This window comes from Epinephelus lanceolatus, chromosome 7 (assembly GCF_041903045.1).
Source record: "Epinephelus lanceolatus isolate andai-2023 chromosome 7, ASM4190304v1, whole genome shotgun sequence".
NCBI classification, from domain to species: Eukaryota; Metazoa; Chordata; class Actinopteri; order Perciformes; family Serranidae; genus Epinephelus; species Epinephelus lanceolatus.
The window spans coordinates 30,882,899-30,896,280 of NC_135740.1; the positions used below are offsets into that span (position 1 = coordinate 30,882,899).

Here is a 13,382-nt window from a genome sequence, read left to right on the forward strand (position 1 = left end):
TATAGTACCTTTTGTGCTTCATTCATCTTTTAAAAGATATCTTTTTATTTATTCTATTTTGACAAACCATAGTGCCTCAAAGGACAAGCGGAACTATGTTCATCAATGGTTGTGATAGACCGGTTCCTATTTGGGGACGGACGTATTAGCACTTCCTGTTATTAAACGCAGAGAAGAAGAGAAGAAGCATCAACATGGACGCGTGTTAATTTCTCTCTAAATCTCCCTCAATTCATTTACTTTTTATCTTCAGTGTGTCCCGTAGTTTCAGTGAGAATCTACAGCGGTCGGTGGATATGCCTATGTCCGATCGTTCGAGCTCAGACGGCGGCGGGGAGCCCCGGAGTCCTCGGAGTCCTCGGGCCCGGAGACCTCGCACTCGCTCCCGCAGCCGCCACCGCAGCGACAGCCGTGAGCGGAGCCTGTCTCCGTACAGCTTCGGACCCAAACTGCCGAAGCCTCGTAATAGGGAGAAGGAGCATGAGGAGCGGGATCGCCGGTTCAAAGAGGCCAGAAACATCCGGAGGATCCGCATAGGAAGCCCCCGTAGGAGTCGGTCTCGGTCCAGGTCAAGGTCCAGATCCAGATCCAGGGATCGTCACGGTGCTAACAACAACCACTGGTCCGAGCAGCGGGACGGTCCTGGAAAACATGGCAGCTTCAAAGATGATTATTACTATGAGCAGCAGCGGGACGACGCTCAGAGACAGAGACAGGAGGCCTTCATCGCCAGGTAACACATGAAGACACAAACTGTCGATTAACCGGTTTATTTCATTAAGTATTTAAAGGGTTCCTCAAATAGCAAAGCCTGATAATAGTAATGCTTTTATAAATATATTTTCAGGGATTTCTACTAGAAAAAAATAGATATGACCCAAAAGAACTACTCTGAATCTTGGAACAAATAAATTCTACAAGAATAAATTCATTCAGATATGATGAAGGGCTGAGCGATATGGAAAATATTAAATATCATTACATATTTTTTTTTTACGATTATTTTTGGGGCTTTTTTGCCTTTTATTATGTAGGACAGAGCGAAGAGGGGTGAGAGAGAGGGCGGGGGGTGACATGCAGAAATGGTCTGATACTCTGATATCAACATTGCAACTATATCGTAGGGTTGGCTGTTGGTGCTTTCACAAAATATTTACTTGACGAGATACTTTATTAATCCCTGTGGATATAATGATAAGGTGGGTAAAGGGAAATAATAAAATAGCAGCAGCAGTCTTTTCCAGCCTTTATTACTAGGACAAGACAGCACTTATAATATTATGATATCCAAAAATTAAGGCGATATTTAATCTCGTATTATGATGTCAATATAATATTGATATATTGACCAGCTCTATTATGAAATGCCTGAAACATATCAAAAGATTTATTGAATCACAAAATAACATCAAGTGGAGAACTGTCAGTCAGTTATAACATAGAGAGAGAAAAATCTATTAAAAGTCCCACCTCGATGGCGGATGACAAGCTTTTCACAGTCTAAGAATATTGTTGCCCTGTTTAATTTATTTTTATGGTAGTATAGGTCATTATTTTGTAAGAAAAGTATCTAACACAATGGGTTGTCCTTTTAGAATTCATCAAAGGAGATCACCCATCTTTCAATTAACGTTACCCTGCTTAACAGTCTACAGGTTATTTTTAATAAAGGCTAATTTACTTGGGAATGTAAAGTATGTTATAAATTACAGCATACTGTATGTGCAATATTAAAGTCAAGGGTTTGATTGTAATAATCAAGCCCTTTACTGATTTTTTTTTGATGTATCATTAAGTATAGTGATTGTACCCAGTGCTCTGAAGTTAGCTAAAATCTTCCCAGTACCTACCTTCTTCAATTAATACCCAGTCCCAATGGAGGTCTAATGCATCCACTTAAAAATTGTTGCCCAGTTTTTCTGAATTAATGAGATAATAGAATGAATTTATGAATTTATTATGTCATTAATTCAGTAAAACAAAAGCAGAATTGTTTTCTCATGTGTATGTTTAACGCTTCCACTAATTCTTCCCTGTTTTTCCAAGATCTCAGAAAAACCTGACAAGAGACCTCTAAATCTTTTGAGTAAAGACAATATAATCTGTAATATATGATGTGGACATGTTTGATACAATATCAACAAAAAACAACAAACTCTTGGAATAGTCCTCAGTCCTTCAAAACCTTCCAGGACAGTTAAACCAATAGATATTTGCTTGGTAACTTATCCTGATACAGTTCAAGAGACACAGTTGAAATCACTGTCACTATACAATTTGGGTATTGTTTGTCATTGCCAGTACTGAATTGTTGCACAGCTCTACAGCTGATCTGACAAATGATGTAATTAGGTTTTTAAGGATTATAGGAACTGATGTGATGCTGCCTCAGTGGTTTTCCCACATTTATCTAACTGACACTGTAAAATAGTTATTTGCTGCATCTGTTTGTGTCTCTGTTACAGGCGTCTGCAGGAGAGGGAGAGGATCGGGGAGTTAGGTTGTCCTGAAGTTTGGGGATATTCACCCAGAGTGAAGGAGCCAGAGTGAGTTGAGATGCTCCTTCACTGTCTGCAACACATTTATTGTATTATGTTGTTTTTTAGAAGTACTAGAGTTTGTTTCTCTAGAGCGAAACACCTCGCTCTCCTCTTTGTGTGTTCGGGTGCAGAAAGCATGAATTTCTTTCTCTGTTTTTCACCAGCTCTGATGAGTTCACACCAGTTGAAGAAGATGAGAAAAACAGCAGCTCAGAGTCGAGCTCAGAAGGTAGAGCAGGCACAGTGTTTGAACATGATTAAATAACTGTGATATTTAATGCTGATTGAATTTACAAATAATTCTGTCTCATTCACAGAAGAAAGGAAGAAGAAAAAGAAGAAGAAGAAATCCAAGAAGAAGAAGAACAAGAAACACTCAGAGGACAGCGAGCTGGAGTCAGATTCAGATGGTATCCCAATTTAATTGTCATAGTGTAATAACATGAAGTCTTTCTCCATGAGTTTCATCAGCTCAACTGTCATGTTATTATCTTTCAGAGGAAGAAATAAAGAAGAAGAAAAAGAAAAAGAAGAGCAAGAAGTAAGTGCCAACCTCCAACTAAATACCAGCTTCATTCACACAGAAAAAAGGGGCATCAGATTAACAAAACATCCCACGTTTCTTAACAGGTCGAAGAAGTCCAAGAAGAAGAAGGCGAAGAAGAGCCGCAAGGAGTCCAGCAACTCCAGCAGTGAAGAGTCAGAGGAGGAGGAGGAGGATCCCAACGGGGTGATGTGGGTGGAGAAAACCTGCATGGATGAACACGTGGTCGGCCCCGAAGCTCCGCTCACACATTTGTCGCAGGACGACCGACCTTTGGAGTGAGTCTGTTCAGCTGTTGCACTTTATGTGACGTTACTAACACAGTTTACAGCACTGCAACTAGAATTTACACAATAAAAACACTGCAGAGGGTTTTCTGGTAACACCTAATGTTCGCAAACTCTCTGTAGTTATTCTGTTTCAGTATAGTTTAGAGCAAAATAAATGTGACTCAATCATGTTTTTACCATTAAAAATGTACCTGAAAGCACCACTGTGCAGCCTCACAGACATGCTAACAAGGCTGTGGACTTTTAGGCTCGTAAATTCAGTGATTCCAGCGAATGAAATGTGACTGTTTGCTGTTTTTCTTTAGCCCTGTTTCCACCAAACACTTTCGGTATGCTACCTTTGGAACCAAAAGTAACCCTTCAGACATGGTACTTAGACCCTTCACTGCAAACAGTACCCTTAAATGTGGGCAGGGTTGTTGTCACTCACTGCTCCGCCCAGCACTCACTGTATTTACTCCTTTCCTCAGTCTTTACCAGTTAAATATAGCAGGTTTGTGCATTTAGTCCTTCTCCTCCAAGACTTGTTCACGTTCTTTCGCCTCCCTGTAGTCCCCTCCATGTTTACTGTCTACGCAGTTGGGTGCTGGAAATAGTGCAGCTGTGGTTGTTGGCAATGTTCATGTCATTCAATGTCAGTATCTGTATGAGCCAAGACTAAAAACTAGGATAATATTAAACATGTTGATTTTGTTGGAACGTCAAGGTGAGATAAAGACTGACTTAGGACTCTCGGTTTTATGATCACCTTACACAAAACTATGGAGATCATAGGAGCGTGCACCACCTGAGATAAAATGCTTGAGCTTATTCTGAGATTGGAAATATGTATGCGACAATAAAATCGCATGGCAAGAAGCTTGCTGAAAGGCCGGCAATTGGACAAACAAGACATTTAAAAAGGTCAGCTTGGACAGTCGGAACTGTTGATGTCCATTTTTTCACCATTTTCCTACATGTCGTTGGTCAAACAGTCAATAAAATTATCTGCAGGATGATGAAATTAATCATTAGTTGCAGTTGTTGCTTTGCAGTATCACTGGCAGTGGTATGAGCTCTGCTAAGAATAAGCAAAAGCTCCTCCCTAACTCAAGTTTAACAAGTGCATTTTTCCTCTTCTCCCAGTTTTGGTCATGCACTGTTGCCAGGTGAAGGTGCTGCGATGGCGGAGTACGTGAAAGCAGGCAAACGTATCCCCAGAAGAGGTGAGATCGGTCTCACCAGCGATGAGATCGCAAACTTCGAGAAGTCTGGCTACGTGATGAGCGGCAGCAGGTACGTGATGTTTAGAAATACAACTCTATTTTATCACCATGGCTGTGAAATGATTTGTACGGCAGCAGTTCAATAGCTGCTGATGTTTCAGATGTCATTACTGTTACACTGACATATTTGACATGTAACCCCGCAGACATCGCCGTATGGAGGCCGTGCGTCTGAGAAAGGAAAACCAGATCTACAGTGCAGACGAGAAGAGAGCGCTGGCGTCCTTCAACCAGGAGGAGAGGAGGAAGAGAGAGAGCAAGATCCTGTCGAGCTTCAGGGAGATGGTGTACAGGAAGACCAAAGGCAAGGAGGAGAAGTGACATCACACATCTCTACAGATCAGAAAACACCTTTACTTCCTGTCTTGACGTATTAATGTTTTATTTTTTTGGAGGATGAATATATTCAGTTTAAACCGAATGTAAACTGTGGAGAGAGAATTTTAATTGTAAAGATATGTGTTGAATGAGTCTGAGAAGTTTTCTGTTGTATTATATTCTCCATCATATCTACTCACTGGAATTAGTCTCTGCAGTGTTCAACCTTAATTTTCTGTTGTAAATATTTTGTGAATGATCCTGATTAAAATGGTTGATAAATTCGCATCACCAGGCTGTAGTTTTCACAGTTCTTTTTCATAGTTGTGGTTGCACTAAGAGATAAACATTTACAGTAATTCTGAAGCAAAAAAGGAAAGATAAGAAAAACTTAACATTGTGTTTAACATTTTTTTGTCTTTCCTATTCAGATTTATCTTTCAACTCCTTATTCTGTTGTTCTGAGACACAGTTTAAGAGCAATCTTTTAATTAATAGTCATTTGATTTCCTTGTTTACCTGAGCTTCTAATTGTAAATATTTCAGCTGGATAACTTTCAGTGTAGCTCACTGATAGTTTAGTAACCAGACCTAAATGAAATCTGCAGATTTTTCTTACAGTTCTTAGCAATCCAGAATGAAAATCTGTTGAATCCTGCACAATGTTTTGTTTGCTTATATCATGAAACATATATTAAAAAACTTTTTTTTTCTAAACCTGCGCCGATGTCTTCAGAATTTGTGGGTGTGGATTCAGTGTTCGAGTTTTACTTGCTCAAATACCTCCATATATTTGGAATATGACTCTATTTCAACTGGACTCTTTTAATCAATGAATCAGTTGAAAATTCTCTGTTAAATGTCAGAGTTCTGAAAAATGCTCCTCAAAACCAAAAGTAACATCTTCAAATGTCTTGAGATGAATGAACAAACTCAAAAACTTTCAACTGATGAAATAAAACGTTGAAAAGCAGCAATTTGTCGCATTGGAGATGCAATTATGTAAATAGTTGCTGATTTATTTTCAGCTCTGTTGGCAGGCAGAGGGACTCCGTGTGCTATGAAAAATTTAATTAGTTTGGAGAGTTTTCATTTTGCTCATGAGAAGAAAACATTTAAAGGAGCACTTCACCCACAAAATAACTATTTGTATATCAGTTAGTCATGACAGGTTACCTTGAATTTGTGAAGAGAACTTTAAATCGCTCACATCCTCCATGAACAATGGCAAATATATTTTTGTACTGGAGTCTAGCTTTGAAGATGGCAAGATTAGTTTTACCTTCACTTCAGTTTTAAATAGTACGGTTTTAGTGAAAATGCAAGTGTTTGAAAAGCACTGAGCATACGGATGGTTAAATGAGATTTCATTTATACTGAACGAGTTTTGTGAGAGTTTATAAGTAGATGATTTGATAGTTTTGCTTTTGTGAGTTATAGTTTTGTTTGTTTCTGTAGACAAGTTTTTTTCACACAGTGTAACACAGCACGACAAATTGATTTACAAATAGTCATTTTATGGGTAAAGTCTTCCTTTAAGCTGTATCACAACTACATATCTCAGACAATGTCTAATCTTACTGCAGATATTGATATGTTTCTAAACTGCAACACTGAATTATCACCTGAACAGGAAACATGACACCTAACAGTATATGAACAGTTGCAAAATATTTATTTGATCAGAGCATCAATCTCTTGTCAGCTGCTTTTGAAATTAAACATATGAGCCAAGAAGTCTCAGAATATTTCCACAGTGGAACATTTTAATGGACAAGAGACAAGTGTCTTAAAAGACTGAAAAAACAAACAGCTGGATGTTAAATATAATCTTTTATTGTACAACTTTCTTCTCATCAGGGTCTCCACATTCCTCGTCATCAGTTGATGTTCTCAAGTCCCTGTGGGGAAAAACAAAAGAGTATCAAAACTACAGTCTTTTACAATTACAAAACATGGCATCATTTTCATTAACCGACCTTTTTTTCTAGTTGTTTTTGACATTTCTCTGCCGTCCATACAGCTTTTTGTTATAGTTCATTCACTGAATGAAACTCATGTTGCACAAACTAGAAACTTAACGGAAATGATAATGACCATGTCGTACACACTGTCCTCTCACACAGGTGTTTGATCACACTTCTTCTACCACTGCACCCCCCTGTGTGGGTGCTTTTCAACATAAATGGGTTTTGGTGACCTCAAGTAGTTTCTAGCAAAGCTCTGTCCACCTTGAACCTGAGCAGAGGCATAATCAGCCAAATATAAAAAAAAAACACCACGTGTGTGTTTGTGTTGATTTAATTGGTTTAAGTAGTCTGTTTTGTAGTCTGACTGAGTGAGGTTTAGTGGTCTATTGGAAATAACTCTCCTTTTAATGATTTCACATTTATTTGAAGAAAGGTATTCGCACACCCAACTGTCTCAGATGCAGGTACACTGGAAAATAGCACTTGAATCTTTGAACAAACAATCCTTCACACTGCTCTCGCTCAGCTTCACAATTTATTGTAACACTAACATTTCGGTCCTCCTGGACCTGTTGAACACTCGACAAAGGTCCTGCAGGACAGAAAGATTAGTGTTACTAATAAATTGTGGAGCTGAGCAAGAGCAGTGTGTGAGATTTTAAGTTCAAAGACTCAAATGATTGTATATTTGAATTTTTACTTCAACAAATAAAGGGGGAAAAAAAAGAATTAAAAAGAAACATTACATCATCCAATATTACCTACAATTTCCCCAATAAAAGCTTTAATTGTTTCCATTAACACTCAGATATGTGATTATCATAACATAATTCATTTTAAGATTTGAGAGCAGCCTCATGTTTTTATTATCATTATTTTCATAGCTCATGAACACAACAAAGTTCAGCAGCTGACACTCAAACTGTGGTTTTAGGTGGATTTTACCTCCCCAAAATAATGTCATCATTATACCAGACTTTTTTCAAATATGTTGCAGCTTCTGCCCCATGAAACAGTGACTTAACTTTAACTAAACTAAAAAAGCAATTTTGAGTTATTTATGTAAATAAGTCTAAAGATTACTGGCAGATTTTGATGGCATGCTGATGTACATGTTCCTGCAAGTTACAAATAACTTCTGCTTTTAATCGAACCTGTTTTTGCAATGTGTTGATGGTAGTGCAAATGTAAGTGGTGGACAGTGCAGGTATTGCAATGTAAGGTGATTAAATGAGAGTGTAAGAGCAGTGTAGGAGTAATGAATACTTTGCTATGGATAATATAAATGCAACTGAAGATAAATATATGTACAGATGCCAATGCAAATAAACATTTTTTTAATTTGATTATTTTTTATAGAAGGTGCTTAATAGTAAAAACTTTGTTGAGCAAGGTAATAGGGATGCTGGTAAAAATAAAATTCAAACAGAAGACGAATATTGTACATAAAGACACTTGTGACGTCAGTTAATAGCTGAGAGACAGCCCAACTAAAGAAACTAGTGACTAGGTGGAGGGTGAGGGAGTGTATACAAAATAAAACAGCACGAAACAATACGCTTTCTGTGCAAATAACACACATTTCAAAGAAGAAGTTTCCTTGTAAAAGATTATAATACCATAGTTATAGACACATGGACACTTGCCTTGGAATCATAGTGTCGTCCTGTTCCCGACACTCGCCTGTCTCTCTCCAACAGGTACCACTGCCACGGCTGCCGGACAATCCTCTTTTCCTACAAAAAAAATAAGTACTACTTTAATTAAGTAGTTTAGAGGACAAAACACTGACATGTTTGCTACATGTTAGCATGGTCAGAGCCACATTAGCGTCCAGCATCCTCCTCACCTTCCCTCCGTTGGTGCCCTTGTGGATCCAGGCTGTGGCGACGCCAGGAATGATCATACACACGGTCATGATGCCGAAGCTGGGCAGGATTTCATACCACATGATTGCAGCTGGTAACTGTCATGCGACAGAGAGCAACTATAATGACAACCAAGTTGCCCAAAGACTATCTCCGATGGTTTATTTTGCTAAGAAGCTAACAAAATGTCGCCTCTCCTGACGACCTATGTTCCGCAAGCAGAAGAAGACAAATACTTCCTGTCGGGGTTTTCAAAAGAAAAGCAAAAGCTCTGTAAAGATGATGAAAATCGCCATTATTGTAACAAAAAATAGAGTAATATGCCGTCAAACGTTAGTGTACATTCCGGGAAATAGTTTATGTTTATATATTTGTTGAAAGATTGCTTCCACAGGTAAATAGAGGAAGTACAGTTTAGACTACAAATGGATTTTTTAGAGAAACGTTTACTTTGCAACGAATATACCGTGTACCGCTGTTTTTGGATTAAATTAACATAATGGCATCAGATACTGACTGAGAACTTGCTTAGTCGATGTGACAATCGGTGTCAAATACAATATAAACCGCTCAAAAACATTAACTTAAACTTGCAAGCTTTTATTTCGAAGGGCACCTGAAAAGGGGAAGCTTCATTTTGCTGGTTTCGATGTTCCTTTTTTTATTTATCAAAACGACGAAATATAACATACCAGTCAAATTTCTAACAAACAAACGAAACAGTCAGGAACAAATGGACAAAAAATAAATTTAATCATGATTTAAAATTCACTTTATACGCTTCTTTTGTACAACGGTTTTCATTCACAGCGCCCCCGCACGGCGGTAAGGCGGAAGTGCAGGCCCAACGGTCAGAGAGGAAGTTAAGGTTAGTTCGTTTGCTACTAGCCGGCTAACTTGCTAAAAAAGTAAACAAGTCTGCGGAATGAGGTGAAATACAACCGCGGGACGAAGCTTTTCAACTATGAAGGAAGACAAGGAAAACGCTCGGCCCAAGGAGAGAAAGGTGGAAATAAAGTGTGAAGATGGAGAAAAGACGGAGAAGTCCAAGGAAAAGAAAGAGGCCATGACAAAGGTAAAACTTGCTAGCTGTGTTAGCTACGGTTGCTACAAACCGTCAGTTATGGATATTTCTAGTTTCATGAAATAACAGGATGTTTTAAAATAGCTTTGTTTTGTCAGATACAACATGCTTAGTCTACTTTTGTAATTTATATAGTGAGGAAGACAGATTTTCACCTGGGCAACCAAAACTTAATGTTATTATTAGTTAACTGTTTTCATTTCCTCAGTCTGACAGTTCTCCCAATTATAGTAATATCTTCACCTGTCAAAAATGTTTCCTTTAGATCGTGATCAGACGATTACCACCTAGTCTGACCAAGGAGGAGCTGGAGGAGCAGTTGCAGCCTCTCCCAGAGGTGGACTACCTGGAATTCTTCTCCAATGACACCAGGTGAGTTAGTATAAAGACGCTGCATCATTAAAAAAAAGTCATATAAGTGTCTCCAACGGTGTAACCTGGCATGAGTTTTCTTTCCTTTCAGCCTGTACCCTCACCTCTTTGCAAGGGCTTACATAAACTTCAAAAACCAAGAGGATATTGTTCTCTTCAGAGATCGATTTGATGGATACGTGTTCATTGACAGCAGAGGTATGAAGAGCACACATTTACAGCTTAAAAGACAACCTGGAGGATTTTCTCAGACCTTAGTTGAGGCTTCATGCTTGTCTTCATGTTGTTTTTAACAGGACAGGAGTATCCTGCCATCGTGGAGTTTGCACCTTTCCAAAAGACGGCCAAGAAAAGAAGCAAGAAGAAGGATGCAAAGTGTGGAACAATTACTGAAGGTAGAGACATTTACTCGTAAAGGTTATGTTAAGATAGAAAAGTAAGATTTGATGATGGTGGAGTTGAGTAGGACTTGGCATTTATTCATCAAAGAGTCCTGTAAAAAGTCTGGATTAATGCTTGTGGTAGTACTGTTCTTAAGATGATGGCTCTGTTTGACCAAAAATAGCTCTAAAATAAGTTGCGCCATATTAAGCTACAGATAAGCAGTCTTAACAGGAGCAGCAATATGTCTTTATATGTATGTTGTATATTTTCTTTCAGATCCTGATTACAAGAAGTTTCTTGAATTTTACAATGGTGATGAAGACAAGTTGGCATCAACACCTGAGACCCTGCTGGAAGAGATTGAGGCAAAGTCAAAGGAACTTGTTGGTAGGTGAACAGTCCCTTAAATTTAAAATATGCACCTGAAAGATCATTGTATGAATATTGAAACAGACACACTGCTGGAGTGATTCATTTAAACATATTTTTCCCCCCTTCAAGCTAAAAAAACAACTCCTCTGCTGGACTTCCTGAAGAATAAACAGGTAAATTAACATTGTGGTGTTCCTAGTTGTGATTTTTTTAGTTGCATGATGAAAGCTGGCCTCATATTCTCTTTAAATGCTGTACAGAGAATAAGGGAGGAAAAGAAAGAGGAGAGAAGAAGGAGGGAGCTTGAACGCAAGCGTCTGCGTGACGAAGAGCGTCGCAAGTGGAGGGAGGAGGAGAGAAGGAAGCGCAAAGAGGCCGATAAGATGAAGAGACTTGAGAAACCACTGGAGAAAGATAAGGACCAAGTTAAAGAGGAACCAAAGATTAAGGTATGTGCTGCAGTGGACTGAAGTGATTAAAGATAGTGTGTCATTTTCAATATCTCATAAGAATTTTGTCTTAATTTTCAACTGTGAAGCTCCTGAAGAAGCCTGACAGAGGGGAGGATGCTGATTCTGAAAAGCCCAAGGAAAAGGCCAAGAAGCCAGAGAGGCCGAATAAAGAGGAGAGATCCACAGGGAGCAGTGATCATAAGAGGCGTCAGCACGGTGAAAACAAGGAGGATCGAGGAAGGAAGTTAGTTGGATTCATTTATTTTTTTAAATACATTTCTCACTATGAGCAGAATGCTTATACCAGATTTGTGCTTTACACACAGAGGGGACGAAGATGGGAGGAAGGAGTTCAGGGAGCGTGACCCAGATCGAGATAGAGAGCGCGATCGGGAGAAGGAGAGGCGGCAGAGAGAGAAGGAGCGCATCAGGCGACAGGACGAAGATCGGCGGAGAAGGAGGGAACGGCAGGATGGAGAGAACTCATGCAGGAAACGGGAGGATGAGGTCAAAAAAGATAAAGAGCGTGTCTTGGAGAAGAAAAAGGGTGATAACACTGGAGACTCCGCTCACTCTGAGAGGCCTGAGAAACCTGCCAAAGACAAGAAGGAGGACAGTGGTAAAAGAGAGCGACTGAGAAATAAGGTAACGACCCCAGCCTCTTAAATCAAGTCATTTTTGTAAGTATTTTCAGTTTGTCTAAGAGAGTTGTTTCTTTGCACCAGGACCGTCCTGCGATTCAGCTGTACCAGCCAGGAGCAAGAAGCCGAAATCGAGGTGGAGGAGGAGGAGGAGGAGGAGGAGCAGAATCCAGCCCCGCTGACAGGAAGCCAGACACTGAGACCCAAAAAGTGGCTGACAAAGGAGACGATTGAGCAGATTTCTACTTATGGCATTTTAAGTTTGGTGAGGAGAGGGGAGACAGGCCTGTGAGGCTCAGAGCAGCGCTGTGGCGCCTCAGGGTGACACGCACTGCATTTCAAGCAGGGCTGCATCCGGCTCTCCCGGTCTCAGAGGCAGAGATGCGATTGTGGAGCCTCTTAGTGCCTGAATGTGACGCTCTTTAGTTTAATTTGTTAGGAGAGGTAACAGTAACCTTTGGAAAGAGTTTGGCTGCAGGGCACACTGGGCGGAGCCAAAGCTTTCTTGGACCATATGAGCTCAAAGTGACCTTATTTCAGTATTGTTTCTCCAATGTTAGGTGTCATACACACGACAACATGTCAGTTCATATCACAGGTGTAAACCTACCAATTACTCAACATGTCAGCATTGCCAAGCCCATCAGTATTGTTTATACACTGTCTCGATATCTGTTGTTGCATTGCCATTTTCAGTTTGAAGTGTACACATTGAAGTTACATCTTACTCTGCCCGGGGGTTAGACAATCCTAATGTATGTGCAGAGCTTTAATTCAAAGCTTTCATGGTCTGTAACTGTAAAACCGCCTCAGACACAACAGTCTGTGCTCACCTGGTTTGGGATCATGTGTTTTGTTCATACAGTGACCGAGGAGAAATAGCCATTCCTGCCTAGACTGCCATGTGACAGCCTCGCCTGCATGCAGACCTTAATCAGAGATATCAACCTGTGGCCTTTCCCCCTTTTTTCTAATGTGAAACTCCCCTTAAACATTAACGTGTGATGCACTAAACTGAATGCAGCATGAGAACGCATCCCTGCTGGTGATGCTAACATACAGTTGCTACTTTTGACTGGAAATAAAAGAGGCCTTTGCTAATGTGTACATGTCTTGTTTTTCCTCTTTTTAATTTATTTTTGTTTTAAGTTAAAGGCTTTTGAGCTATTTGATAACACTGCACCTCATCCTCCATTTAACTAGGCTATGTAGGCCTAATTAGCTGCTGAGAATAGACTTGAATCTTTGGGACTGGGGCAGAAAGTTCCTGTCAGGCCCCTGC

The 13,382-nt window shown here is 39.7% G+C and overlaps 3 protein-coding genes across 4 annotated transcripts; 2 read left to right on the forward strand and 1 right to left on the reverse strand.

Moving 5' to 3' along the window:
* The first annotated feature begins 153 nt into the window (after positions 1–153).
* Positions 154–5,677, forward strand: nkap (NFKB activating protein). Of its 2 annotated transcripts, none has more exons than XM_033632517.2 (8): positions 154–733; positions 2,466–2,546; positions 2,705–2,769; positions 2,858–2,950; positions 3,039–3,081; positions 3,171–3,362; positions 4,500–4,649; positions 4,786–5,677. In XM_033632517.2, exons 1-8 carry the CDS (start codon positions 297–299, stop codon positions 4,958–4,960), a joined length of 1,236 nt encoding a protein of 411 aa, XP_033488408.1. In that variant the 5' UTR covers positions 154–296; the 3' UTR covers positions 4,961–5,677. The 2 variants fall into 2 exon arrangements, with proteins under 2 accessions (XP_033488408.1, XP_033488409.1); XM_033632518.2 differs by having other exon boundaries at positions 157–733; positions 2,861–2,950.
* Positions 5,678–6,695: 1,018 nt separating this feature from the next.
* On the reverse strand, positions 6,696–9,025 carry ndufa1 (NADH:ubiquinone oxidoreductase subunit A1). Its single transcript, XM_033632780.2, has 3 exons — positions 8,777–9,025; positions 8,574–8,663; positions 6,696–6,858 (listed from the first exon to the last, which is right to left on the reverse strand). The coding sequence occupies exons 1-3, from the start codon at positions 8,876–8,878 to the stop codon at positions 6,838–6,840; spliced, it is 213 nt and encodes a 70-aa protein (XP_033488671.1). The 5' UTR covers positions 8,879–9,025; the 3' UTR covers positions 6,696–6,837.
* A 604-nt stretch (positions 9,026–9,629) lies between these two features.
* upf3b (UPF3B regulator of nonsense mediated mRNA decay) lies at positions 9,630–13,207 on the forward strand. The gene is made up of 10 exons (XM_033633027.2): positions 9,630–9,870; positions 10,145–10,251; positions 10,343–10,449; positions 10,548–10,646; positions 10,912–11,022; positions 11,137–11,180; positions 11,268–11,456; positions 11,546–11,703; positions 11,786–12,104; positions 12,185–13,207. Exons 1-10 carry the CDS (start codon positions 9,760–9,762, stop codon positions 12,332–12,334), a joined length of 1,395 nt encoding a protein of 464 aa, XP_033488918.2. The 5' UTR covers positions 9,630–9,759; the 3' UTR covers positions 12,335–13,207.
* The last annotated feature ends 175 nt before the right edge of the window (positions 13,208–13,382 follow it).